Genomic DNA, 25,687 nt, shown 5'->3' with positions numbered 1-25,687 from the left:
AAAGCATCCTTCCTGGCCTTGTTCCTGCCCCCAGTCTCCTCCCTGCCACAGCCACTCACCTGAAACTAATTTTAACAATTAAATTTAAAGCAAACTCTTCGAGCTTCAAGGGTCCGGGGAGAAAGAAATGTGGGCAAGTCCCAGCCCCCCCCCCCCCCGCAACTGCTGCATAAGAAGCGAGCAGCTGTGAGGAGACTGAGGATGCAAGGTGCCGCCTCCCGCACCCCCCTTTCACAAAGTCGGAATCCAGCCTTGCAAACAGAACTGTCCCCATCTTCACAGGCTCTTGAAAAGCCTGGATCCAGCTTTGCAAAGGGGGCTGGGTCTATTGAGATAGGAAGAACTCTCCCCACCTTCACAGACCCCCTGCTCCCTCCCGGGGGGTGAGGGGGCTGCAAGCAAAACTCCGGGCTCGGGAGTTTTACGGAGGCAGCAGCAAGCCCTGGACCAGGAGAGAGCATCCTTTGCAAGCCAGGCTCTTGCTCTGCCGCACTGAGGCTCCAGGGGGCGCAGCATGGGCGGAAGCGTTGGTCTAGGAGGGTATCTAGTCTGGGCGGTATCAGAACAGCGAGGCTGGGCGATAGCCTATAGCAACCCGTTGTCATCCCTATGCCCCGCCTCATGACACTCAAAGGCATTGACCCGGAAATTATTGTAATTGGCAGGGGTCGCAAATAGGTGGCTGGGGCCTAGGCTTCCCCCGAGGGTGGGCTTGAGACGTCCCTCGACTCAGGTCGGTAGGCCGGGGGGCCAGACGGGAGGTAGCGGCAGCTCTCCATTGAGTTTTCAGCTTCAGGCTGCATTCCTGCACCGCTTGCCAAGAAAGGGGTCCTTAAAAGGGTCTTGGCCTGAGCCCACTGTGCGGGGCGCTGCTACGGCCTGCAAGCTTAGCCCTGATTCGTGCCTTAGGGAGCGCCTAGACAAGCCTGATTTTGCAGGATGGGTCGGCTTGTGTCAACTGTGTTCGTTGGCGAAGCGGCTGCCGGTTGACTTATGGTTGCCAGCTCTTGGTAGAGAATTTCCTGAAAATTTTGGGGTGGATCCTGGGGAGGGACCTAAGGGGGGCATGAGGCAATAGAGACAACTGTCCAAAACATCTGGTCTCTTTAATCCGGGTTAAAGTTGTAATTCTGGGGGATTAGTAGGCTCCACCTGGAGGCTGGCAACCTAAGGGAGGAAGGTGAGCCCTGAATGCTGTAAACTGTGCTGGGGCCCCTGACTCTTGAGGCTTCTCTTGGCTTTGCCAGCATGTATTCAAGCTGGCCTTAAGGGTACAGTGGGCGTGCCATGTGCTGGATTTTCTTTTCCAAAAGACTGTTTCTCCACCAGAGCTCCATGCTTGGAGAATGTGAAGCTACAGCCATGGATGGTAATGGTCCTGGATGTATCAGGTGCTGAACTTGACCCGCTGGTATTTTTGTTTTAGCCATTAGATGGTGTTTCACCATGGAAATCACTCACTCTGTTAAGGAGCGCACAATCTCTGAGAACAGTCTGGTGATCCTGCTGCAGGGCCTCCATGGACAGGTCACCACAGTGGAGCTGCGGAACGAGAGTATGGCTGTGGGCCGCATCATCAACGTCGATGCCTTCATGAATGTTCGTTTGGCTGAAGCAACATTCACAGACCAGTATGGCTGCTCCTCTTGGATGGACAGCCTCTTTGTGACAGGAAGGAACATTCGCTACATCCACATCCCGGATAATGTGGATATCAAGACTACAATTGAGAAACAGCTGCAGCTCATCCAAAGAATTCGCACCTTTGGTGGCCGCGACAAGGGAAGGAAGGAGTTTCTTAGGTCAAAGGACAAATGAATGGGACTGGCAGTGTGCCCTGATTTTATTCTGTCCTTTTGGTTGTCTTGCACTGAAATCTGCTCTCTTGAGTTAGGGCTTCACATGATGTTTCAGCAAATCTTCATTGCTCCATGGCTGACTACATCTCCTCTGATGTTTCAGGGACTTCACTTCTTTTTTTTTAAAGGAGAAATGTTTTGAGCCTCTTTGTACTTTAAAATTCCCTTAAGTTTCTAATATGTGATGCTTCTATAGAGCTTGTTCTATTTTGATAAATTCTGATTTTGTGTTTTTATTTTTACAAATAAACTTTTGTATCAATACTTATCAATCTGCATGTTGTTTAGGGTCTTCTGTCCTTTTGCACACTGTTTCTAACCACTTGACCAACAGCAGTGCTAGTTTTGATTTATGTTCTTGACTTGGCTAGCCCAGTAGCACCTGATCACTACTTAAATGGAAAATGGGCTTTTGTGGGTTTTTCAGGCTATAGCCATGACATACCTCTGAAGATGCCAGCCATAGGTACAGGCAAAACATTAGCAACAAAAACTATCAGACCACAGCCTGGAAAATCCACAACAGCCTATCGATTTCAGCTGTGAAAACCTTCAACAGTACATTAACTGGAAAACCTTAAACTGAACTGAAAGACAAATGTTTTGTATCCCAATGCATTTTCAGCATCTTATCCGTCAGAGAAAACTACATAAATATATTTACATGTAGATCTATTATAAATTCCCTCCCTGACATTTAAAAACTGAAGAATTTTTTTAAGGAAGCGACAACCTTACCACATATATCAAGGGCAAGAAGTATATACTTAATTTATATACTCAAAGCTAGTAGTACAATCTCACTGAACTACCCTGATCAATAAATGGTTTTAAATGTTCTTCATTTAAAAAAAAGCTTTTGTAGATACTGAATATTGCTTACAAACCTGTACAAGAAGCAATCAAATGTTGAATATATGTAAATATCCAAAAAAAGTTCCCTATAACTAGTGGGCTTTGCAAGTGTTTGCATGCACCTTACCCAAAACTCTGTGCCGGTGTGTAGTATGACTTTCATTTCATTTTCATTTTAACCTTTAATGGCATATAAATTATTAGCATATTTCCATTTAAAAGAGAAAACTTTAAAAACATTTAAATGTAGTATGACTTATTGATGGCTTTGAAATTGCAAATGACATTTTTGACTCATGATGGCATTTCAAAGTTAGAAAGCTTCATCAGGAAAACCATGAGCAAATATGTTTGAAGAAATAGGAACAAAAATGGGTCAGAAAAAGGCACTCAAATGGTAGGACATGTGTGGGATTTCTGGGCTGTATGGCCGTGTTCCAGTAGCATTTTCTCCTGCCATTTTGCCTGCATCTGTGGCTGGCATCTTCAGAGGATCCTCTGAAGATGCCAGCCACAGATGCAGGCAAAATGGCAGGAGAAAATGCTGCTAGAACATGGTGACACAGCCTGGAAATCCCACAACACTCCAGTGATTCTGGTAATGAAAGCCTTTGACGTTACTCAAATTGTGGGTTTTTAAAAAAAAATCTCCCTTTTGAGGAGATTTTAAATTTAACACTGATTTACACCAAAAAGACATGGAGCATAGATACAGGAGAAGTATGTTGCATGGACTGCAGTGAAAAAGGGATGTTATACACACAATAGACAATTCTATTGTTTAGAATTCTTTGATAGGATTGGGTTTGTTAATAGTGAAATAGGATGTGATATTGGCCAAAGGGCTGCAGCATGCAAGTATGGCCGTGGGAAACCAGTGAAATCCTAGCTCACGAAGGATTTTAATTTTACAGCCAGTCGACAGAAGCTGTAATCTGATGCACAGCCTCCCCTCCCCCTGGGTGTTGCAAATGCCTACACATCATAGCAATTGTTCTTGTGCATATTCAGAAGATGTAAAAGGCCTGAAAGAAAAGCTGGCAACTAGAGAACCATTCAGGTCCCCAGCCCTAGATAGTTAGCTAGTTGCAGCCACATTCTCCTCCCACAGGGCATGCATGTGACTCCTCTTTGCTCCACTGAAGGTTGGCAGTTTCCCTGGGCAGGGCAGGTACAAGTTTGCAAAGTGATTCATTTTGTAATTGATCCAAAGGCCATGAGTAGGCAGGAGCAGAGCAGCTGCAGAAAGGCCATATGATATCTATCTAGGGCTGCTTTTCTTTACTGCACCCTCTGGAGAAGCTTTGCCTGTGTGCAAGGCCTTCTTTGTCTTGCTGTCGCATTTCTTTTAAACCCACAGGACTGTTATCTACAGCTCCTTTCTTAACAAAGTTTGAGAAGGCAGCTGTGCTGCTCTTCAAAGGAATAGTTAAATTTAAGTCCAGTAGCACATGAAAGACCCAGAGGATTTTCGGGGTTATAGGTTTTTGAGAGTCTAAGCTCCCATCCTGAAATTTTTGTTGGTCTCTTAAGGTGCTAGTGCATCATCGGCCTCTCATAGGGAGGGAACAGGAGGCAAAGAACGTTTAACAATAATAATTAAAAAATATGGCAGCCAATTCGCATGTCAATGGTTTGCTCAATGTTTATACTTTGTATTGCTTTTATCATATGTAAGCCCCCTCGAGTCCCTTGGGAGATTGGCGGGATATAAATCTTCTTGGGCTGTATTCCCCTTGAGGGGGTTAGCACTGACATTTATTGGCGAGATATAAATGTAAATATAAATAAATAAAATCTTTCGCAGCACGTGACAGGGGAAACCCCTGGCGCTTCAAGGCGTTTCTTTCCCCACCTTTTAGAGGCAGGGACTCGCGAGGAGGGCGGTGCTCCCAGAGAGCGGGCGGGAGAGTGTTACATTGTCCACCAATACCATCTCCTTTTCGGAGCGTTCCCTCCGTCTTTTAACCAATCAGAAGCAAGAGCCGACATCGTGTCTTTAGGGACAGCCGCTATTTCCGGAAAGAAGATGGCGGGCGGCAGTTTCTTACTCTTGGCTCCGGGAGGCTGGGGAGAGGGCGTGGCCAGCGGCGGTGACGTAAGCGTCGCGTCATGTCCGTTGTCAGGTGGCGGAGTCGGAAAGCCCGAGTTGGCAGGGGCCAGACGAGGCGGACGGTGGCCGGCGGGGCCGGGCCTGGAGGCGGCGGGGATGGGTGAGGAGAGGCGGAGGACCAAGGGGGAAACAGGCCCGCTGCGGCTCTTTAAGCGGTGGGCGTGGCGGCCGATGAGTGGACTCCGGGGGTGGGGGAGAAGCTGCTCCGGGGGGTTCTCCTGCCTCGCGCCCCTCCCCCAGTTCCGACGGATCCTCTCCGGACCCGCGTCAGGCTGCGGGGCTTTTGCACAGGGAGTCGGTTCTGTTCGTACGAGACGCCGCGCGCCTTGCAGAGTCCCCCTCTCTCGGATCTCTTTCTCCGACCTGTTAGACTCCCCCCCCCCCGTTCCCTGCGCTGTCAGTCTTGCTTCCTCTTTGTTTCCGAGGAGACCGTCAGACGCGGCCTCCCCCGCGGAGTCTGGCGTCCTCTTCTGCGCTCCTCTCTCGCCTGCCAAGGGTGTGCGGCGCTGCTCGGAGCCTGGGGAACCGCGGCGAGTGGGGGGCGTGGAGCACGTGGAGGAGGTTGGAGGCGGGGTGCCGCCGGCCCCCCTTGGCCGGAGAGAAAGGTAGGGCGGGATGCTCCTCTGACTATCCTGGGCGCCGCCAGCCCTGCGGGGGATCGAGCTACTCGGCTCCCTTCTCAGTCTGTGACTGTGGGCCCAGTGACAGAGCTGAGCTGGCTCGACGTGGGGCAGCCGAACCTGGTCCTCCCTTTGCCATGGTAGTGGTGCTGGGGCTTGCACTCCCCGCTGTCAAATGAGGAGGGGATACTGTCAGAGGGCAGCCCTGCCGGTTTAAACTCACGGTCCGCCGATCCCATGGAGGTTGCCTCCTGCAATAGCGATGCACCTTCCCTCCATATGTTTGTCAAACTCCCTTGAAGCTACTGATGCTGGTGACCCAATGCCCACCGGTGCCCTGAACCCATGACCTGTCAATTTTGTTGGGTGCCTCAGGTTTGTATCAGGAAAAAAAAAGGAAAAAAGCTGCTCTGTATTAGTACCTAAATTGCACAAGCCTTTGTTGGGTACCTCCTTAGCTGCCTTTTTTCATATTCTAGGCTGCAGAAATCTCAGGCACGTTTTATATGTCAAGTGTTTCAGTCTGCCTCAAGAGTTACCTCAGCAGTTTTTACTGCAGCCCTGAGAGGTCATCCAGTACATTTGTTATTAATGTGAGAACTGAGTCTCTTGGAGACCATCTGGCCTACCTGAGGTGAAGTTTCGGGGAAAGGGGGTTCCTGATTTGCAGCTGGATGTCAACGGCTATGCTGCATTGGTTTCTTGCAGCTGGAAGGAGCAGTGATCAAAGATTGTGAAGCACTGTGTTAATTGTTGGTTTCTGTATCTTTGAACTGTGGCTCCAGTGACCTCTCTGGGAAGAGTTTATTGGTTTGCAGCTACAAAAGGAGAATGTTTGCAGCTTGGGAAATACAGAAGCTTAATGTAAGCTGGCGTGATTGAAGCCCAAAACTAATCTTCTTCTTCAAACCTTCTGTGTAGAAGTCAATGAGAGGCATTCTCTTTTATGAGAGAGATGCACTAGCATGTAGGTGAAAGTACTGCTTACGTGGGAATGGAAAAATTCTGGGGGTAAGTGGTGTATGTAGTCTATTCCTGGTGCAAAGGAACCTGAAATGTTTCTCAGCTCTGTGCAGGTTTTTGTGCCTACAGTCCTGAATTATTTTCTAGTCTTAGAGAATCATTTGCATGTTTTCTTATCTGCTTATCTCCCCCTTTTTATCATCATTTTATCAACCCCTGATTTGATGAGATTATTTTAGTCATACTGCTTCTCCTCGACAACTTACGATGGTTGCAACAAACCAGAGGCCTCGTGCAAAAAACTCCAGAGGAGTGCGGGGCCCACACTGTGTTCACAGGGATGATCTGATGTTGCCTTTGTCATTTGTAGTTTCGCTTCTCCATGCTGCTACAACTTAAACTGTGGTTTTCAAAGAAGACCAAGGGTGGATCTCCACCCACTGGTAACGAGGGTGGCAGATGCAACAGGCCATCCTTCTCCCTCCATCCTGATTGTGCCTTTTTCTGCTAATGGCATATGGCATACTTCATGTGGATGGTTCCAATGCTAGCTTTGGGGAGAAATGGGCAGTGATAGTTATTTCAGGATCATAATGCTAGAGATAATGGATTGGATACAGATTCGATTGGACGGCTTTTTCATGAACAGTGATGCCACCATTCCTGTCTCCTACTGCCGGGCCTCATCACACATGGCTTTTATGTGGAATGCGTCCTACATAGTCCCTCATGATAGTCTTTGGGGAGGGAGGTAGTCAAAGGTGACACTTCCCTTTTTTCATCAGTAGAAATACTGGTTGGATCTACCCCTTTAGTATTATGCTGTTCTAGTATAATGCACCTTGAGCCTTGACTTCTCACATCTGTGGGATTTCAGTGACTTCTATGACACAATTCTATTGAAATGCTGATAGGTAGCTCAGTGTAGGGCGATTTATAGGTGCCAATAAATGCAAAGTAGCTCCTGGCCACGAAGAGAATTTCATCGCTCAGATATTTAATCACTGGAGAGTCATTTCCGGGTGCACTAGAGCTGCTGATCGCACGCCAAATGTAGAAACCTAAAACTCTAGCTCTCAGGGGTAGGTGAACTTAACATCCACATCATCTTGTATATGAGTGAGAAAAATAAAAAGTAGGCTTTTTTATGAACATGTCCACTGTTTTACAAGATTAGTTGCCGAGTTTAAGGTGATGAGCAACCCAGAAACTTCACTCTCGCAGGTATTATTTGTGCCAGTTGTAGAGAATTCTGCGGAATATCTGGTAGCTAAATCGATAGTCGTATGGAATCTCCAACCGTGTAAGAGCACAACAGGTACCCTTGGGTGCGCCAAGAGCTGCAGAAATGTGTATACCATTGACTTCTAGTTTAGCCAGTAAGCTGCGTTCATCTGAGCTTCTCCTGCCTAGTGCGAGCAAATCTCCCGAGGTCATGTGCCTTTGCCAACCCCTTCTGAGCGGTTTAAATGGAGATGCCAGGAAGGGATGAAATCTAAGACACGCATACATGGGTATAGGTGCGGGTTGCTTACGCCTTCACAATAGGCTAAAAGCATGACTGCAAAAGGAATGGGGCAGCAAAGAAATGCCAGAAAGAGTATTGAGCAGGGCGGCTTCGGTGGTACAAAGGCCCTTTAACCAAGTAGTACTGAAAAGGACCTGAGAGTGACAAAGACTCCCTTGAATCAGGAACTTGGCCAAAGGTGGATGTTGGTTCCTCCTGTATGGTCTCAAGCCTGGAACATCATCATAAAAAAGACTGGACAACCTGTGCCTGGAAGTTCTCCTGAGTGGCAAAGAAAACTGCTGATTTGGTGTGTGTGTGTGGCAGGGATGGGATGGGGGAGTCTGTCTGAAGTTAGTGAGGATTCAGTCTTGACTTGGCAACACACCACGGAGGTGCAGATGTATACACTGTCCGAAAGTAGCTGATGACAATCAGGAAAAGGAATTGCATTTCTAATCCGTCATTTCCGGAGAACACAACGATACATTGCTTTGCAGTATTGCTGTTAATTTGGACTTGCTTTGCAGTTCTGGCCGTCCTCTTCTCGCCATCTCGATTCTCTTTGCCCACATTTGGTAAGAGGGCGTTAAGCCTCTTTGCCTCACTTCAAGCTGAAGATTTGCACGGGAACTACTCATTTGCCACAACCAGCAAATGGCCCCTACTACATTTAGTGAGTGACTTCCTCGGGCGAAGTAGAGGCTTTTGTCTTACCGACCAATATCACAGAACAGGGGTGAGGGGTATGCGGCTCTCAGATGTTGGGAACTTACAAATTCCCATCGGCCTACCCCAGCATGGCCAATTGGCCATGCTGACAGAGGCTGATGGGAATTGTAGTTCCTGAACATCTGGAGAGCCGCAGGTTCCCTACCCCTGATCTAGAATGTCCTTAAATCTTCCAGGAATAGCTTCACCTAACGTTTACATGGCTATGCAAGTAACATGGCTGCAAAGAAAAAACCTGGGTTGCTCTTTGATAATACTGGGAAATCCTCAGTGAACCATCTAACGGTCTCACCTGCTGACGTGAATGAGTTCTGATCAAACTGCAGACTGAATTGACCAGGCAGGGCTCATAAATCAGCAGTACTTCATTTTAATTGCTCCCAGAATTTGGTTCTCTGGATTTTTCTGTATCCCTCTTTTGGTCTTTGTATAAGTAATTGTGTAGGAACACCATTAACTTTTCCAGAGCTGTGGTGTGCCAGACGGGAAGCTTTCTTGTGTCAGAGGAAAATGAAGGTTTCATTTCCAGTCCTTTTTCCGCAGCATTTTGAAGCCCTTTAATAGCTCCGATCATATCAGCACTGCCCACTGGATCTAGTAATCTCCGTCTGTCTGTCTCCCTCTGTGAATTGTCGTTCTGTGTGTTAGACTGGGGGATCTCAAACAAAATCTCAGCATCTCCACCAAACTACAGCTGCCAGGATTCTTTTTAGAAGAAGCCATGGCAAACAGAAGTACAGTTGCACCCACTGTACCTGCATGCTCAGTGGGGGTGTGCTGCAGCTGCAAAGGCCAGAGGTATTTCTGATGCCTTGGAACATATTTGAGTTGTCTGGCGTTCTTTCTCTCATGAAGATCTTAAATGCCAGAGACGGAGAACTGTAGGAGATGAGTGAGCCAATACCCTTGTAGCGATGCTGGTGACTCACTTAAAAAATAAGGGTGTTCTCCTTCAAAGATGAACGACCCAGGCAATCTGCAATTTACCCAGCTAGTGACTGTTAACAGCAGTAGATTTCATCACTGTAATAAAATGTCCACGGCCCCGTCTTGTGATAGTTATCGCTCCAAAATCTGCAAAGTGGTCCAACCTGCCTCACTTGTATGCCAGGAGAAGGTGGCCGTGCCATAGACCTTCTGGAGTACAGTATGGCCCCCTTGGAATATACTTTTGAATTTTACAGACCTCCTTTTACTGCCTCCTTTTATGACCGTGCAGAAAAACTGCAGTTCGCCTTTGTCTAAGATAATGGTCCAGCTGCTTAGGAAGTCGTTGCTTGCTGTGTCGTCATAATTGGGGGCCTCATTGGGTACAAACCTTGTTTTTCTCCTGCAGCCATCCACAACAAGTGGCTTGTGCTGCCATTGCTTCTTCTCACCTGCCAGTCTCATGTCTGGCTTGCTTATGAGTGTTGATAGAGAGAGGGGACTGCAGAGGGATGGCCTTGGGTATTCAGTTCAGTCCCCTTTTCACAGCTGAAAAAGATCCATCAGTTAGGTGCAATGCACCCATTCTACAGCAGCATCAAGGAAAGGCTCCTTGTATCAGGCAGGGAAGCATTAGCAGAACTCCCATCACATGTGGTATTAAGCAGTGCCTGGTGATGGAAAGTGCTGACAAGTCACAACCGACTTATGCTAACCCCATATGTCTTCCACGGCAGGAGATTAACAGAGGTGGCTTTGCAGTTGCCTGTCTCTGTGCAGCGACTTTGCACTTCCATGGTAGTCTTCCATCTAAGAAGTAACCAGGGCTGGCTCCACTGATGAGATTGGACCAGCCTGGGCCATCCAGGTCAGTGCACATGGGACCTAAAGAACATAAAGACTTGATCTGCCTTCCTTCCGCTTCTGACTCTGGAAACACCTGGTAGTGATGCCGAAGGTGCTGATTCCAACACCCTTGGTCGTTTAACTGGATGAGAGTTGGTAGCCTGAATTCTTGGTTGAGGGGAGTTTGACACTAGTCCTCTCCTTGCCTGTGAGCACTGCACTAGCCACCAAAAACCAAACCTCTCTCAAGCTAGTTTAGCTCATAAGCCCCCCTCAACTGTAACTGCTGTTTGGACATAGGAAGCATTTGTTCTCATGCTACAAATATAGATCTCCATTGTTCTGATCTTCTTGTGAGTAGGTAGGTCTGTCACTTGAATGTTTTGCAAGGGCTAATGTGGTATAGTGGATAGAATGTAAGTCTGGGACCTGGGATAAATGGGTTCTAATCCCCACCACCACCACCACCACGATCACGGAAGCCTACTAGTTGACCTTGGATGTGTCGTAATTTCTCAACATAACTTACGCTTACAGGGTTGTCGTTGTGGGGAGTAAGTGGTGAGAATTATGTGAAAAGCTGCTTTGCGTCCATGATGAAGGAGAAAAGCAGGATATAAGTAAAATAAATCAGTACCTACAAGGAAATGGGAGTTCTGATCGGCTTTCTGATGCCTGGCAATGATCAATGACCTAGTGAGTTGGAATGGACTTCAGTTCCCTTTCTCACTGGTCCGTCCAGTTTCTAGTTGCAGAGAAAGTGTTGGTCCTCTGATCCAGCAGACACACTTTGCATGTAGAAGGTCCAAGGCTTTTTTCCTGGCATATTATGAGGAGACTGGCCTCTGCTTTGAAACCCTGAAGGACTGATTCTGTTCAACAAGAGCAGTCTTGGCTTGGCTTGCCTATTGAGAGGCCCTTGAATCCTCCTGTTGGGCTCAAACCAGAGTTGCAGAATGTGCACCTTTGGTTATGCCTAGATTTTCAGTTTCATTCCATTGTTCTTTCCACGTTTGTAATCGTCAGTGTGTCATCCCTGGGCCAGATTGTGTCACTGCTTTAGAGCAGCTTCTGTGTTTTGGTTTCGTCAGTGGACTTGGAATACGAAAGGCTGTCCAGCAGGTTTTTCTCCCATGGACTTTTTGCTACTTCTAGGTTTTGCAGAGTGACTGTCAGTTTTTCTCTCCCTATTTCTGGGTGGGGTTTGGGTAGGGATACCTAATGCTTTGGGTGAGAGTTGCCTGGATTTCCCTTAAACCTAGATTTCCCTGAATTTTCTGGTTGTTGCCATGTTCTAAAGGCTTTGCAAACTGGCTGAGATCCTGATTGCGTCATCTGTGGGTGTTTTTCGGGGGGAGAGGTCTTTGCTGACAGATTTTGTTGCATGGAACTTACAGAAATGGTTGCATTTTTCCACAGGGGTGCCATAGCTGTTACAGACTGAATGGGAGTCGGGGGAAGCAGCTGATGCGTGGGCTTGTGCTTCAGCAACAGTGAGTTTGCTGACTGCTGTTGGTGGACAATGCACAGAGCAAAAAAAGCAGGTGTTTTGTATTTGTTTTGTAGAAATGGCGAAATCTAGAGCAAAGAATCAAAGCTCAGAACATCTAGTTCATAACCAGGCCTCTGTCACAGCTACATCCTCATGATATGGATTGTTAGTTCTGCACATCAAAGTCACTGCACAGTCAATCTAAACTCTGCAATCTTAATAATTGGTTGGTGAGGTATATTTGTGTCTATTTGCTTGCTTTGCAAAAAAAAATATGCCTCTATGGCCCCTTCCGCACATGCAGAATAATGCACTTTCAATCCACTTTCAGTGCACTTTGTAGCTGTGCAGAATAGCAAAATCCACTTGCAAACAATTGTGAAATAGGATTGCAAGTGCATTATTCTGCATGTGCAGAAGGGGCCTAAAAAACAGCAGAACGTTGCAGTCCTAACGTTAGATCAATAGTGCGGGTTACCAGGAAAATTTGAATTAATTTTTTTTAGTGTTCTCAGTACAGAAAGTCCTGCATTCTTGCTTAGCATGTTTATTTTGACTTACCTTTAATAAAGTAATAGTGTATAACATTCCCAGTAGCAGCAAACACTTGAACTGAAATATTTCATTAGGAAAAAATAAATTGTAGTTTATGGTTGTTGAAGTGTAGTTCAAAGCTTTACATATAAGTCACTAAATTACAGTAATGCTTTCAAAAACGTAAACAGTATAGTGGAAGTATTATAAATTAGTTCCAGATCATATTGGTGATCACAGCATCCCTTCCATCATGTGATAGTGTAGCAGGAGATTCTGTCTTATTCCCTATTAAAGATTCTTCATGAGACAGTTTTCAAGGCTATGCCTGTGCAAAAAATTATTAGCCTCAGAAATCTCTAGAGTTTTTCACTTTAGCAAAACTTTTATGCCTCTAACTCTTGATAATGCAAACTACTAGGAGCTGAGCTCTTTCTTTTGAACTATTAGGCAGCAAAAGAAAACAAGACACTTGTCTTATCTTTCTCTTTGTTTATCATAGTCATGTGGTTATTTCTAGATATCTGATTGGTTGCGCATGGGAGATAAGCAACATAAGTGCAAATAGCCAATGAGCAAGTACACAATATACCAGGATAAGCAAGCCAATCACAACTCTTTAGAAGCAATTAATTTAGCCTTTGTCTGTAATTAACTGTCTAAAATAAAGGCCATTCTAAGCAACAGAGACGGCTGTTTCCAGTGAGCCACTAAAAGCACACTGGAAAAACCACTTTACAAAGTCTCCAAAACCTTTTTCAAGTTTGGGGCCTTCCTTGCATTCTTGGGAAGTCCGTTCACAAAGTAGGAGCAGCCATGCAGAAAGCCTGAGTCGAAGCAGAAACCATTGATCACTGACTGACCTGAATTAAGAAGTTACTCTGATGATTGGTCTGGTCTGCTGAGTGGAGTTGACTTGGTACACGGGAGTGGAGACAGTCCTGTAGATATGAGGGACCCAGGTCACGAAGCTATTTAAAAGTTGACACCAACCGCACTCAATTGAACTTTGGGCCCATCAGCAACCGAAGTAATAAAGTTAGATGAATGTGTTTGAAACACTTAAGAATCACACACATACCCAAACAGAGTAGCTGCTGAATTTTGCATCAACTGTTGTCCCATGTGGCATGTGATTACAGTGGCTGAACAAATACAAATATAGACTGAATCTTTATGGGACTATATGGCCTGTATGGCCCTTTCCAGCACTGTGATTCTTGACAATTCTGTAACATTAATCCAGTCATGAGCTTCTGTAGTATGGATTAGCCTGGCTAGGTTGGCTGTGTCTGGGGAAAAAAACCCACACTTTTTGCCACATTGTTTACCAGTTTTTCCAACAGAAGGGCTGGTTCCAACAGAACTCCCAGGTTCTTGATTGAGCCTGTTAGTGATAAAATCATTCTATCCAGGATGCGGCCAAATAACTCCCTCCAGAATCGCATCATTCCCAGCCAGCATCATCTCTGTCTGATCAGGATTCAGCTGGGTAGCATGCGTTTCTTCAGCCCCTCAGTTGGAACATCTGGGCACTTGTCCTGACACTGAGATGGCTGTTTCTGGAGACTTATTCAATATGATGCATAGCTGGTTGTTGTCAAGTGTGTTGCAAAGTAGCCCACTCTGAAGCTTTGGACTGTCTCAGCCAGTAGTTTTACACAGACGTTAGACTAGACGCAGTGGTGGGCGAACCTTTGGCACTCCAGATGTTATGGACTACAATTCCCATCAGCCCCTGCCAGCATGGCCAATTGGTTCGCCACCACGGGACTAGAGTGACCATAGTGTGCCCTGCGCAGCTTCCATCTTGCAGTGATTTTATCCTCAGTATTGCTCCTTCATGCCCTGCTCTGTTCCCTCTGCTTCCAGTCCTACAGCAGATCTTTCAAGCTTATTGTAGTCTTAAAGACACAACATTGTGTTAAAAAAAACCACACACAACAGCTTTTATATGCTGATTAGTTCTAAGTGTACAATTCATGTTCATACGTAACTTCTCTCCTGTTCTTGGTGGTAGCATTGTGCTGTGCCTGGTGCATTTTAATGCCACAATCATGTCTGCTCTTTTTTGTCGGTCATAAGGCAGAAATGCCCCTGGCTGATAGATTCGAGTGGTTGGTTTTCTCCCCACGCTCCCAAGTCATTCCACTGAATACTGTTGTGTTTGGGCTATGTTCGTCAAGTCGCGTATGGTCACCCTGTGAATTAATGACCTTCAGAATTGTCCTGTTAACAGCCTTGCCCCGTCTTATAAGCTGAAAGTTGTGGTTTTCTCCATTGGGTCAATTTATTTCATGTTGCATCTTCCTCTTTTCCTGTTGCCTTCAGCTTTTCCCAGCATGACTGTCTTTTCCAGTGAGTCTTGTCTTCTCATAATGTGACCAAAGTATAATAGCCTCAGTTTAGTCATTGCGGCTTCCCAAACACTGTTAGGCAATGCCAAAGATGCCTCCGCTTCAAAAGGAGTAGAGTCCAAGACACAAATTCTACGGGGGGGAGGGGGGGTGTCTGCAAGCCTGTGTCTTTCTGTTCTAACCACGACTGCCTGGGCAGTCAAGCCTGCCATTAAGGTGGTTGTGTTAAAGCTAAGGCAGGTATCAGTAACTCCCACGAATTAGAAAGCACTCCGCTGTTAGCCTCTTTTCCTTGGTCAGCGTTCTAGTCCAGAAGCCCAAGGAGACTCTGGCAGGATTTCTCTGTGAGAGCCAACGCGAACTGCTTCTGGGAGATTCCCTTGGCCCCTTGCCACTTGGGCATCTCTGTTCCTCCCTGCTGCAGCAGCGCAACAGCTGACGTTTCTAATATGATGACAAATTGTGCCTGCCAGGAGTCTCCGAGGAAGAGTGATTCATCAGTCGTGTATGTGGCAGTGGCGTGGGAACTTCTCCTGTTTCGCCATGTTATGTTCTGCCTGGTGCTTCAGTCTCTGGCAGGCAGTTCTGTGCACTGGAGGCTTGAATAGACGTGCAGTGGTTATTGTAGAGTCCCTCTTCTTAAAAAGTCAGTTTTGAGCCACTACTGCAATATAACTGATGTACCTCTGCAGTATGTGTGTAGGGTACTGAATATGGTCTTAGTACAGCTGTTCTTGGTTGGGTTAGTGAAGCTCCATAATAGGTCAGTGACCAATTTTGGGATTTGGATTCTGTTTTTGAAAACCTATATCCTGAAAATTCTTAAAAGCAAACATCAAATTCAGTTTCTGTGCCAAAGATAGTTTATTTTCTTTCTCTTTTTTTGCTACAGAATTTTGTTGACCTTCAACTTTTAATTTTTCTTCCTTTTAGATGGTAACATTTTAAGGTAACATGTGCTTTGGTAGCATAGGGTGCCACCATTTGTAACTCTTTCTTAAGTATAGGATATACTTGTACCAAAACCAAAGAGATTTATACTTTTAAATTCCAAAAATATGCCACGCAGTGCAATTTTTGTTTATGAGCTAAAAATGATGTTTTATTTTAAATCGGCACAAGATTTTTAGGTATGTAGGAAAGTAACTATTGCATGTGTATGTTAACAGCAGGTGCACTCTAATCTGGAGGAACCGGGTTTGATTCCCCGCTCTACCACTTGAGCTGTGGAGGCTTATCTGGTGAACTAGATTAGTTTGTGCACTCCAACACACGCCAGCTGGGTGACCTTGGGCGAGTCAGTTTTTCGGAGTTCTCTCAGCCCCACCCACCTCACAGGGTGTTTGTTGTGAGAGCAGAAGGGAAAGGAGTTTGTAAGCCCCTCTTGAGTCTCATTACAGGAGAGAAAGGGGAGATATAAATCCAACTCTTCTTCTTATATACATTTTCCACAAATGTCTGATTCCACCCACCCCCGCTCCAGTTAAAAGGTTTTTCCTGCCACGGCTTAGACTTCCCAGAAATGTTATATCTGTACTAATAACAACATACTAGTGGCTGCCATTAAAGCAGCTTGTAGAGGCCTGACTGGCTGGTGGGAGTGGCAGAGTGTCTCATCTAGAGAAGAGGGAGCCCTGGCTGTGGTTGCTGGGCTGGAAAGAGTGGTCCTGGGACTAAAGGTTGACCCCATGATAAACACACAGTATTGTATTTCAGTTGTCTTTCTGAGCTTCTTAACTGGGCCACTGACTGTTGCTCTCTCTTTCCACTCCTCTTACTTCCTGATGGCAGCTAGGAAACTGCTCCCCTGCTGCCCCAATTGTGGTGACTAAGTCCTTATCCTGAGGCTGAACCTTCAACCAGCCTGGCTGCAGTAGCCATTTTTTTCCTGCCTCTGCCCATCTGCTCATTCCCAGATGTCCTAGTTAAGTCCCTGGGGCTGCTCCAGCACCACTGATGTGCCAGGGCCTGTTGAACTCTTTGTGTACTGGAACAGTTCACACCTTTGTGTGCTGCTCTGTTCTTGACTGACTGCTCTGCTTTGGTGAGCAACATAATGGGATTGTGCGCTCTCGTGTTTCAGCTGTCATCACCCCAGCTCTGGCCTTCTTGTCCTTTCGAAACTGGGGAATTCTGCTGCTGAAAGTTTTCTGCTGATGTGCAGAGGCTCTTTGTGTGTTCCTTCATTGCAGGAGATTGGGCTTGATGGGCCTTGGGGTCTCTTCCAACTCTCTGATTCTGTGATTCTTCAAGGGTGAGGAGGAGATAGAAGACAATGTGAGAACTTGTCCTTAGCCTGTGACATGGTGCCTGGGGCCATTTATTTCATTTATACCCCATCTTTCTCCCTAGTGGGGATCCAAAATGGCTTGCATCATTCTCTCCTCGATTTTATCCTTACAGCAACCCCGTGATGTAGGTTAGGCACATGGTGTGACCGGTCATTCCTAAGGTTGCCCAGCAAGCTTCCCTGGCAAAGTGGGGATTCAAACCTGAGTCTTCCAGATCCTATTCCACACCACTACATCGCACTGGAAAGACAGTATTGCTAGTGCATAAATGTAGCACTGCCAGAAGAGTTACTCTGGGATGGATTGCATCTTGGGACCAAAAGTGCTTGGCAGGTATAGTGCTCTTTGAAAAGTGCAAAGAAATAATTGAGGTCTGATTATTCACCTTCTCAGAGCAGGTGGAAAAAGCAGGTGGCTTGGTTCTCTCCAAGCATCCTTGGGCAGTCTCAGGTTGCTGTCTGGCATCCAAAAAGTAGTCCCTGGATGGTATAGATAGTTCCTTGGGGACATTCTCCTTCTCTCCACTTTCCCTGGGATGTTAGCTTCGAGGGAGGCAGGGGAGATAAGGATGCCCTTCCCCCAACAATAGCAGTCTTGAAGGCAAGGAGTGCAGAGCAGAGGGACTGAACCTCTCCTCTTAATTTAAAATAAGGCAAGCCTTTAGTTGCCAAGATGGCTCAAAAATGGAGGAGTTCACACAAGGTGACCCAGCTAGATCTTGCTGAACATCTTAGTTACTCAGATCTTCCTACCCAGTGAGTACCTCTGTGGCTTAAAGTTTCTCTTGAGCACATCTGGATAGCCTCTTCTACAAAGATGGGAGGGCTGTGCTGCCCCCCACCCCACCACTAATGAGTGGCAGGAAGTGCCTAGTATCATTTAAGCCCGCAAGAGAGGTGCACATGCTGTTGGGTGGAAGTCCATGATGGCTAGGAGCTCCCTCATATGTGATCTGTCTGCTTTCTCTGTTCCCAGAACTCAGGATGAAGCGGCGGGCATCTGACAGAGGAGGTGGGGAAACATCTGCTAAGGCTCTCTGCAGCGGGATTTCCAGCAACAATGCCAAAAGGGCTGGTCCTTTCATTCTTGGTGAGTAAAAAGGGAGTTTGTGTCTCATAGCATAGTACAGCCAAGAATTGCTGGTCTGTTAGTTTAGAGTGGGGAGCAAAAATTATACCCCTCCCACTCTCAGCTTCTGAAGCAGCTCCTATAGTTATTGAAAACATCAGTGGTAGAAACAAAAATGCAAGTTAGACTTTATGAATATCATTCAAAAATTAACAATGCAAAAGACCCTGATAAGAGGGGGGATGTAGCCTATAATTCACTCTGTGTGCTTCCTCCCAAAAAGTAACATTGTGCAGCTTGTATAACTTGTGCAGGTGAATCCGATTTGCCTGGCTTCATATTGCATAACTTATTCTGCTTCTGCTGTGCAGAGTACAGAAGCTTCCCTGCCTCCAGAGAGTCTCTGTGAACATTTCAAAGCATTTATCACCAATGATGCAGATTAGAAACTTGCTTTAAAAATAATAATACAGAGAGAGCCCTGGGTTCTGGAAGTTGTATGCTATGCCCAGCTTTACTTTCTGTGCTTCCCGTGGAATTGCGGCAAATTTCCAGTCCTGGCTATAAGTACTTGCTTTTCCCATTTCCGTCACATTGTTGTGTGCCTGCAGATGATCCCCAGTCTCAGCCACCGGGTCCCCTTGTCACTTCTGCCATTTTAAGGGAGCATGTTGCTAGGGTTGCAGTCTGCTGGCAGCCACCAGAAGAGCCTTGGACATAACATGCAGAAAAAAAGCAGTTTTGCTGTGTGTGTGGTCCTTGTGCCAGGCTATGGTGTACATGGAGGTGTCCACTATTTCAATTTCTTTGGACTCTAGTGGATTCCAGCATAGGGAAAGAAGACAGGGAGAGTGTACTACAGCTGCCCAGTGGTTGAGCTCCTCATGGCTTCCAGAAAGACACTGCTGGGCAGGCAAAAGGAGGAACTACAGGAGATCAGGGTAGATGATCAAACCAGCAGATGTAACAGCGGGGGCATTCAGTCCTCAACAAAGCAGTTCTGCTTTTACGTTTCTAGGGCCTCGCTTGGGCAACTCCCCGGTGCCTAGCATCGTCCAGTGTTTGGCAAGAAAAGATGGGACGGATGACTTTTACCAGCTCAAGGTGAGCAGAACGTTGGCCTGTGAATAGCAGCTGGTTGGAGTTCCTAAGTGGCTGCAATCGGCGGCTGTGTTTGTTCCTCATGCAAACAAAATGTTGAAAAAAGAGGAGGCTGAAGGCAGTGACTGAGTTCTGTGTGACTCTGCCAAGGCCTCACCGTCTTTTCAGGCACTCTCAGCATCCCCTATGGCAGGGGTAGGGAACCTGCGGCTCTCCAGATGTTCAGGAACTACAATTCCCATCAGCCCCTACCAGCATGGCCAATTGGCCATGCTGACAGAGGCTGATGGGAATTGTAGTTCCTGAACATCTGGAGAGCCGCAGGTTCCCTACCCCTGCCCTATGGGAAGCACCTTCCCCATTAGTTCTCTTCCTTGGGCACATGTACTCTATTGGCACAAGTGAATCTGCCATCAATTCAACAGTCCCACCAGCCCTGTGTTACAGCCTTCTCTAACTGGTAGTGTCTGTGTTGGGTTCCCAGCACCTACTTCTGAAATCCCTGTGTTTCATTATGGATTGCTATCCTGTTAAGTCGTGTTAAGTTAAGTTAGTATGTTCCAGCCAGAGGCTAACAATATAAAATGACAATAAAAATGTGATTTTGAAATCCCAAATATGTGCAGCAGTTACCAGCAAAATATTTACATATATTCACACCCGCACCCATACTAGTTTGCTGGATATATCAAAGTGATACCTCAGTCCATCTGTTGAACCCAAAAACATCCCCTTCCACACACATATCTGCTTACAGAGGCCTGCTGCCACAGGGTGACTTTCAGTTTCCTAAAAATACCATTGAGGCAGTGTGGCTGAAAGGCGGGGGGGGGGGGGCTTACGCATACAGGCCAGGTGCTCTGCCGTTAAGCTGTTGGCCCCCCCCCCCCCGCCCGACCATCTGTACTCCAAATGGTGGGGGGGGGGGTAAGTGCCCCCACCCTTGTTCTCTGCTTGCCAGAGTCCAGCAGAAACAACAGACCGGCTTTTACATAATCACGATACCCTTTTGATAGTATTCTGTGTCCTGCTGGAATTTTCCAGGCATGAGATTTGTACTTTGTAGGTGCCTTATGAATGTATATTTTTTCTTTGTTCCTATTCCAAAAGATCCTTACCTTGGAGGACAGGAACGACAAAGGCACAGAAACCCAGGAGGAACGTCAGGGCAAGATGCTGCTTCATACGGAGTACTCCCTTCTCTCTCTCCTGCACAACCAGGATGGGGTAGTCCACCACCATGGCCTTTTCCAGGTAACTTCCTTGGGCCATTTGGAGGAACTCGGGAGGAGCTGCCAGCCCAAGTTCTGTATGTATATCTTACTGGTGTTGGCTGTACATAGGGCCAGGTAGCAGTGGGCTTTTAAAACATGTTCCCCAAAAGGCACAACCTTTTCACGGCTTCCCTAACAATCAATAACTCCCATATCTTTAGTTGTTGCTTGCAATGATTCTAGTACCCAGCTATGTGATTAATTATACTGTAACAATAAAATGCTGTTCTGTATCTACATGGTCACAATTGACCAAGGCTTGAACTAAACAAAATTCAGGTAGCTCTTCTGTTGGGCTTGATGTTTGGGAAATGGTGGGTGAGAGAAATTCTGCACATGCAAGCTGTCATCTACAAGAAGTCCAACCATAAATGCTGATAGAAAAACCATCTCTGTAACACAGTCCACTGATATAAAAAAGTTCTGTTTGTTATGCAGCAGTAGGGATGGAACGCACAATGATTTGTCAGGGATGGTGGCCAGGGCTGGGGTGCTGGCCCTGGATGATCACAGGGAAACAGTCAGCCAGTGGTCAATAGGAATGCCTCCTGCACCCTGTAGAAGACACTCCACTAACAATTTTCAAGACTGTGCCTGTGAAAAATCTAATTAGACACATAATTCGCTAGGGTTGATCATATTGGAAGAGATTTGTAACCTTTACCTCTGATAATATAAAATTAAGAAATGAGGTCTATTCTTTTGAACTGCCAGCAAATCAGACAGGACACCTATGTTAAAAATATTGTGTTTTATTGAAAAAAGGCAAAATTATTCTTATTGAGCAGGACAACAGAAATAAAGGCCCTAAAAAATTAACCCACAAAAACTATGGAAATGCATGCTAAAATTATCAGGTTTCATAGCATTGCATGATCAGATTATAGCTAATCTGTTCTAAAACTAATTTGTTCTTAAACAAATCAGGTTCCAGCTTTTGTCTAACTGTTTTTAGGGATTATCAAAAAGGCCCAAGCTACCCAAAATCTCACCAAGAGATCTCAATTGTTCTTCTTCTGGGACTTCCAACCATAGAAATCACAAGAGATTTGTAGAAAAATATCACTTAGATTTCTCTGAATTATCACTCTTATGTGCTTACGTCTAGATATCTGGTTATGTGCCACTACAAAAGAGATAAGCAGCCTGAGGGCAAATAGTCGCTCAGCAGATGCATATGAGGTACAGCTGATATAGCAAGATTAGCAGCAATTAAAAAACAATTAAGCTAGCGTTTTTTCTGTAACTGATCCAGTTGTCCAAGATAAAGGTAAATCTAAGCAACAGGTCAATTTGCAGGCTCATCAAGATAAAAGAAATATCACCATGACAACTGTAACGCCGCCTCGCTAAATTGTCATCTTCCTCCCTGGGGCTTCACAGGACCGAGCTTGCGAGCTAGTGGAGGACCTGGAATCCAACCGGATGGTCCGCAAGATGAAGAAGCGTATCTGTCTGGTGCTGGACTGCCTCTGTGCTCATGACTTCAGCGACAAGACAGCCGACCTCATCAACCTCCAGCATTACGTTATCAAGGAGAAGCGCCTCAGCGAGCGGGAGACGGTGGTCATCTTCTATGACGTCGTGCGGGTGGTGGAGGCCTTGCATAAGGTGCCTGTCTCCCTTGGGGGAGGGGGACTTTCAGCATGGAAGTGAGGTGGCATCCACGTTAGAGGTGCACAAGTGGGGGCTGGATTAGCCATGAACGGCATGCTGAGTCCCAGGGAATGATTTGCGGCTTGGTATCGAGCAGCAACCTAAGAGCTATGTCTCTGTGCAGTAGCTGAGAGGATCTAGGGTCATAAACTACAGCATCCAGTTGTGCCAAATGAGTGCAGTGGGGGAGGGGTGTGTGTCGCCATTCATTCCATTTCCTGTAGCTTGTAACCAGGGAAGAAGGCTTGGAGCATCAGCTGAACATTGTTGGCCAGCACCCAGTGGCATACCGGGCCTAAATGGCGCCCGAGGGCATGATCGGCTCTTCGTGCCCCACTTACAAGAACCGGCAGGGAGGGCGGGGGTCGGGCAGGCGGGCTAGAATGGGTGGGTTGGACGGGTGCCGTGACAGCAGGCCAGCCCAGGAGCCAACCTGCTGCCACGGTGCCCACCTGGGCTGCCCACCGCCTCCCCCCCCACCAGCCTCCCTTCAGGCTGACTCTCCAGGGCCTGGGGAGGGCAGGAGCCAACCTGCAGGGAGGTGGGGGGGAGCGGGGCTTGGCTGCAGGCAGTCCAGGTGGGTGCCGTGGCAGTAGACAGGCTGCTGCCCTCCCCGGCCTCCCCGGGGGGGGGGGGGACCAACCTGCTGCTGCGGCAAACAATTGAGCTGGTGAGCGGCACCCCGGCTGGCGCTCGGCACACACACACACACACACCCCATGATGAAACGGTGTGTGCCCGGGGACATGCCAAGATGCCTATTACTCCAATAATTAAATGTTCTTTTGCCTTTCCAGAAGAACATTGTGCATCGAGACTTGAAGCTGGGCAACATGGTGCTGAACAAAAGGTGAGCTCATGTTGGAATTCCGTTTCTTCACCCTGGGATGATATTTCCTGCTTGGGGCAGTCTGGGACCATCCCCTCCACTACTCCCATATTTGAGCTCATGGAAATGACAGTTCTGTACTTTTGGATGCTTCAAGGGAAAGTTTCCACCTTTTGGTTTGTGTCCCAAGTACAGCACTATTGTTTTTGGATAGAAAAAGGCAAAGCGCTTTAGGCAAGAAACAACAGGAAGGACTGAAAGTAGGTGCTGAGAATGTCACCCATCTGCTGAGAAATTTGATCCTGATAGACCTGTACTCCATGAACTTCTTTACTCTCTTTTGGAAGCCAACAATGCTTGTGACCATCACTGCATCCTCTGGGGGTGAATTCCCCATTTTAATCACTCATTTAGTAAATGATGCGGCTGACCTCCACTAGGGCCAGGGCCTTTACAGCCCTGACCCCTGCCTGGTGGAACGCTGTTCCTCCAATTGTCCAGGCCCTGCGTGACCTTGGAGAGTTCTGCAGGGCCTGTAAGACCAAGCTGTTCCACCAGGCCTTTAGAGAAGCCAGCCGCTGATGGCGCCCCCTCCTTCCCTTTTTATCATCTGTGGCCTTTTACATCTTGGGCCTTTCTGTTCCCTCCTCAGAGGGACCTTTAGATTGCCGGACGCGATGTTTTATACACTGTTTTAAATGGTTTTAATGTGAGATTTAGAGCTCTAATTTTATTATATTGTATGTATTTATTGAATATGCTCTTCTTGTTATTTTAGATTATATTAGTTGTTGTACACTGCCCAGAGCCCTCCTGGGGTGGGCGGTATAAAAGTTGAATGAATGAATGCATGCATGCTTCCTTTTGTCCATTCTTAGCCTGTACACTTCTTAGCTGGATACCCCCAAGGTTTGGTCTTCTGGGAAAGGGAGAAAGAGTTCTCTATCTACTCCCTGTCCCATGCATAATTTCGCAAGCCTCTATCAATCACCCCCATCCCAGTTGTCTTTTTTTCTTAAATTAAAACATCCCAGTCTCTAGCTTTCCTCATAGGATAGCTGCTGCGACCCCTTAATAGTCTTGGTTGCCCTCTTTAGTGCTTTTTCCAGCTCATCAGTGTTCTTTGAGATTCAATGACCAGAACTGCACATAGTATAACCAATTGAGGCAATACTATAGCTCTATACAGGGATATTGTAATATTGGTAGTTTTATTTTCAGTCCCTTTCCTAATAATCTCCAGCATGGAGTTTGCCCTTTTCGCTGCTCTGCCACACTGAGTTGTCCTTTTCATTGGGCTATTTACTGTGATTCCAAGATCTTTCCTCCTAGTTTTGGAGGTTCTGGCCCAATCGGCTCATTTTTCAACCTGGGGAGGAACGTTGTTCTATCTAGTCTAGTGTGTCTCACCTTACATCTACCTATGTTGAACATCATCTGCAACATCATCCAATTGGAAGAGATTCTCAGTTTCATTTTGACCATCCTGAATAATTGTGTCACTGGCAAACTTGGCACTCAGCTGCTACCCTGCCCCCAACTTTCCTCAGCTGTCTCCCAAACTTTCTTTTGCTTTCCTTTGCTAAGTGGCCAGATGAAAGGAGGGAGGTCTCTGTCTTCTCACCCTCAATTCACTCCTTGTTCTTCTCAGGACCCACCGAATCACTATCACAAACTTCTGCCTCGGCAAGCACTTGGTGAGCGAAGATGATCTCTTGAAGGACCAGCGGGGGAGCCCAGCCTACATTAGTCCTGATGTTCTCAGTGGTAAGTTTTGTGTCATCTTTGGTGGGGCTGAGGGTCGTTTGCAGCCCCAGCCTTTTTTCCCCAGGGCTACTGTTCTGTTTCACCTGTGATCTCAGCAGGTCCTTCTGCTTTATTACTTTTTTGTGGTGCCACCTGATGCTTGGGACCCTGGTCGCTTGTAGGCATCTTCCTTCTCCTGGGGTCATTTTAAAGTTAGAAGCTCCTTCCTTTCCTCCCGTTATTCACCTTGACCAGGGGTAGGGAACCTGCGGCTCTCCAGATGTTCAGGAACTACAATTCCCATCAGCCCCTACCAGCATGGCCAATTGGCCATGCTGACAGGCTGAAACGAATTGCCAGTTCCTGAGCTATCTGGAAAGCTCCTGAGTTCCCTACCCCTGACACTATTTAATCCCGAGTCCTCCCAGCCTTTCAAATTCAGAAGACATTTCTATAGTTTTGAGAGGATGGAGTCCTTGTTAGCCAGCCTGCAGCAAGCCCTGCATGATAGCATTCTTAATTCCATTTGGTGTATCTTAAGAAGCATGAGTCCCCTTTAATTTCCACCTGCTCGCTGCTGGCCCATCTGGGAGGCAGAGCTGGGAAAGTGTTTTCCTTCTTTCCTTGAGCAGCTGGAAAGGGAACATCTTGATGATTTGGTGAGTGTACCCTGCTTTTCTTTCCAAAGAACCCAAAACAACATATTGCAAGGAGGAGACCTTCATAAAACAGTGAACAGAAAAGGCAATCAAAAAGTGCATTTGGGGCAGATCCTAGCCAACAAGTCCAGAACCTGCCCCAAATGCACTTTTTGGTTGCCGTCTGTTCACTGTTCAGCTTACTAGCCATGGAATAAAAGCCAAGGGCCAAGATTCCCCTGGTCGCACCTGAGATTTATAAGGTACCTGAAACAGGAA

At 46.7% G+C, this 25,687-nt stretch overlaps 2 protein-coding genes across 3 annotated transcripts in view; both read left to right on the top strand.

The window, feature by feature from the left end:
• The first annotated feature begins 617 nt into the window (after positions 1-617).
• LSM10 (LSM10, U7 small nuclear RNA associated) lies at positions 618-2,131 on the top strand. Its single transcript, XM_048500833.1, has 2 exons — positions 618-733; positions 1,427-2,131. The coding sequence occupies exon 2, from the start codon at positions 1,447-1,449 to the stop codon at positions 1,816-1,818; it is 372 nt and encodes a 123-aa protein (XP_048356790.1). The 5' UTR covers positions 618-733; positions 1,427-1,446; the 3' UTR covers positions 1,819-2,131.
• Positions 2,132-4,809: 2,678 nt separating this feature from the next.
• The window catches only part of STK40 (serine/threonine kinase 40), a 28,238-nt gene continuing 7,360 nt past the window's right edge, over positions 4,810-25,687 (top strand). The window contains exons 1-7 of one of the 2 annotated variants that reach the window (XM_048501151.1): positions 4,810-4,927; positions 18,072-18,185; positions 19,183-19,268; positions 20,376-20,519; positions 21,923-22,150; positions 22,993-23,045; positions 24,676-24,791. In XM_048501151.1, coding sequence (XP_048357108.1) covers positions 4,924-4,927; positions 18,072-18,185; positions 19,183-19,268; positions 20,376-20,519; positions 21,923-22,150; positions 22,993-23,045; positions 24,676-24,791 — 745 coding nt within the window. In that variant the 5' untranslated portion in view covers positions 4,810-4,923. Of the gene's footprint in view, positions 4,928-4,963; positions 4,983-18,071; positions 18,186-19,182; positions 19,269-20,375; positions 20,520-21,922; positions 22,151-22,992; positions 23,046-24,675; positions 24,792-25,687 lie in introns of those variants that run through there. The other variant, XM_048501152.1, reaches the window with a different exon arrangement.

Source organism: Sphaerodactylus townsendi, linkage group LG06, assembly GCF_021028975.2.
Source record: "Sphaerodactylus townsendi isolate TG3544 linkage group LG06, MPM_Stown_v2.3, whole genome shotgun sequence".
In the NCBI taxonomy this organism is placed as follows: Eukaryota; Metazoa; Chordata; class Lepidosauria; order Squamata; family Sphaerodactylidae; genus Sphaerodactylus; species Sphaerodactylus townsendi.
Note: the sequence above shows the minus strand (reverse complement) of the source record. Positions and strands in the feature narration are given on the sequence as shown.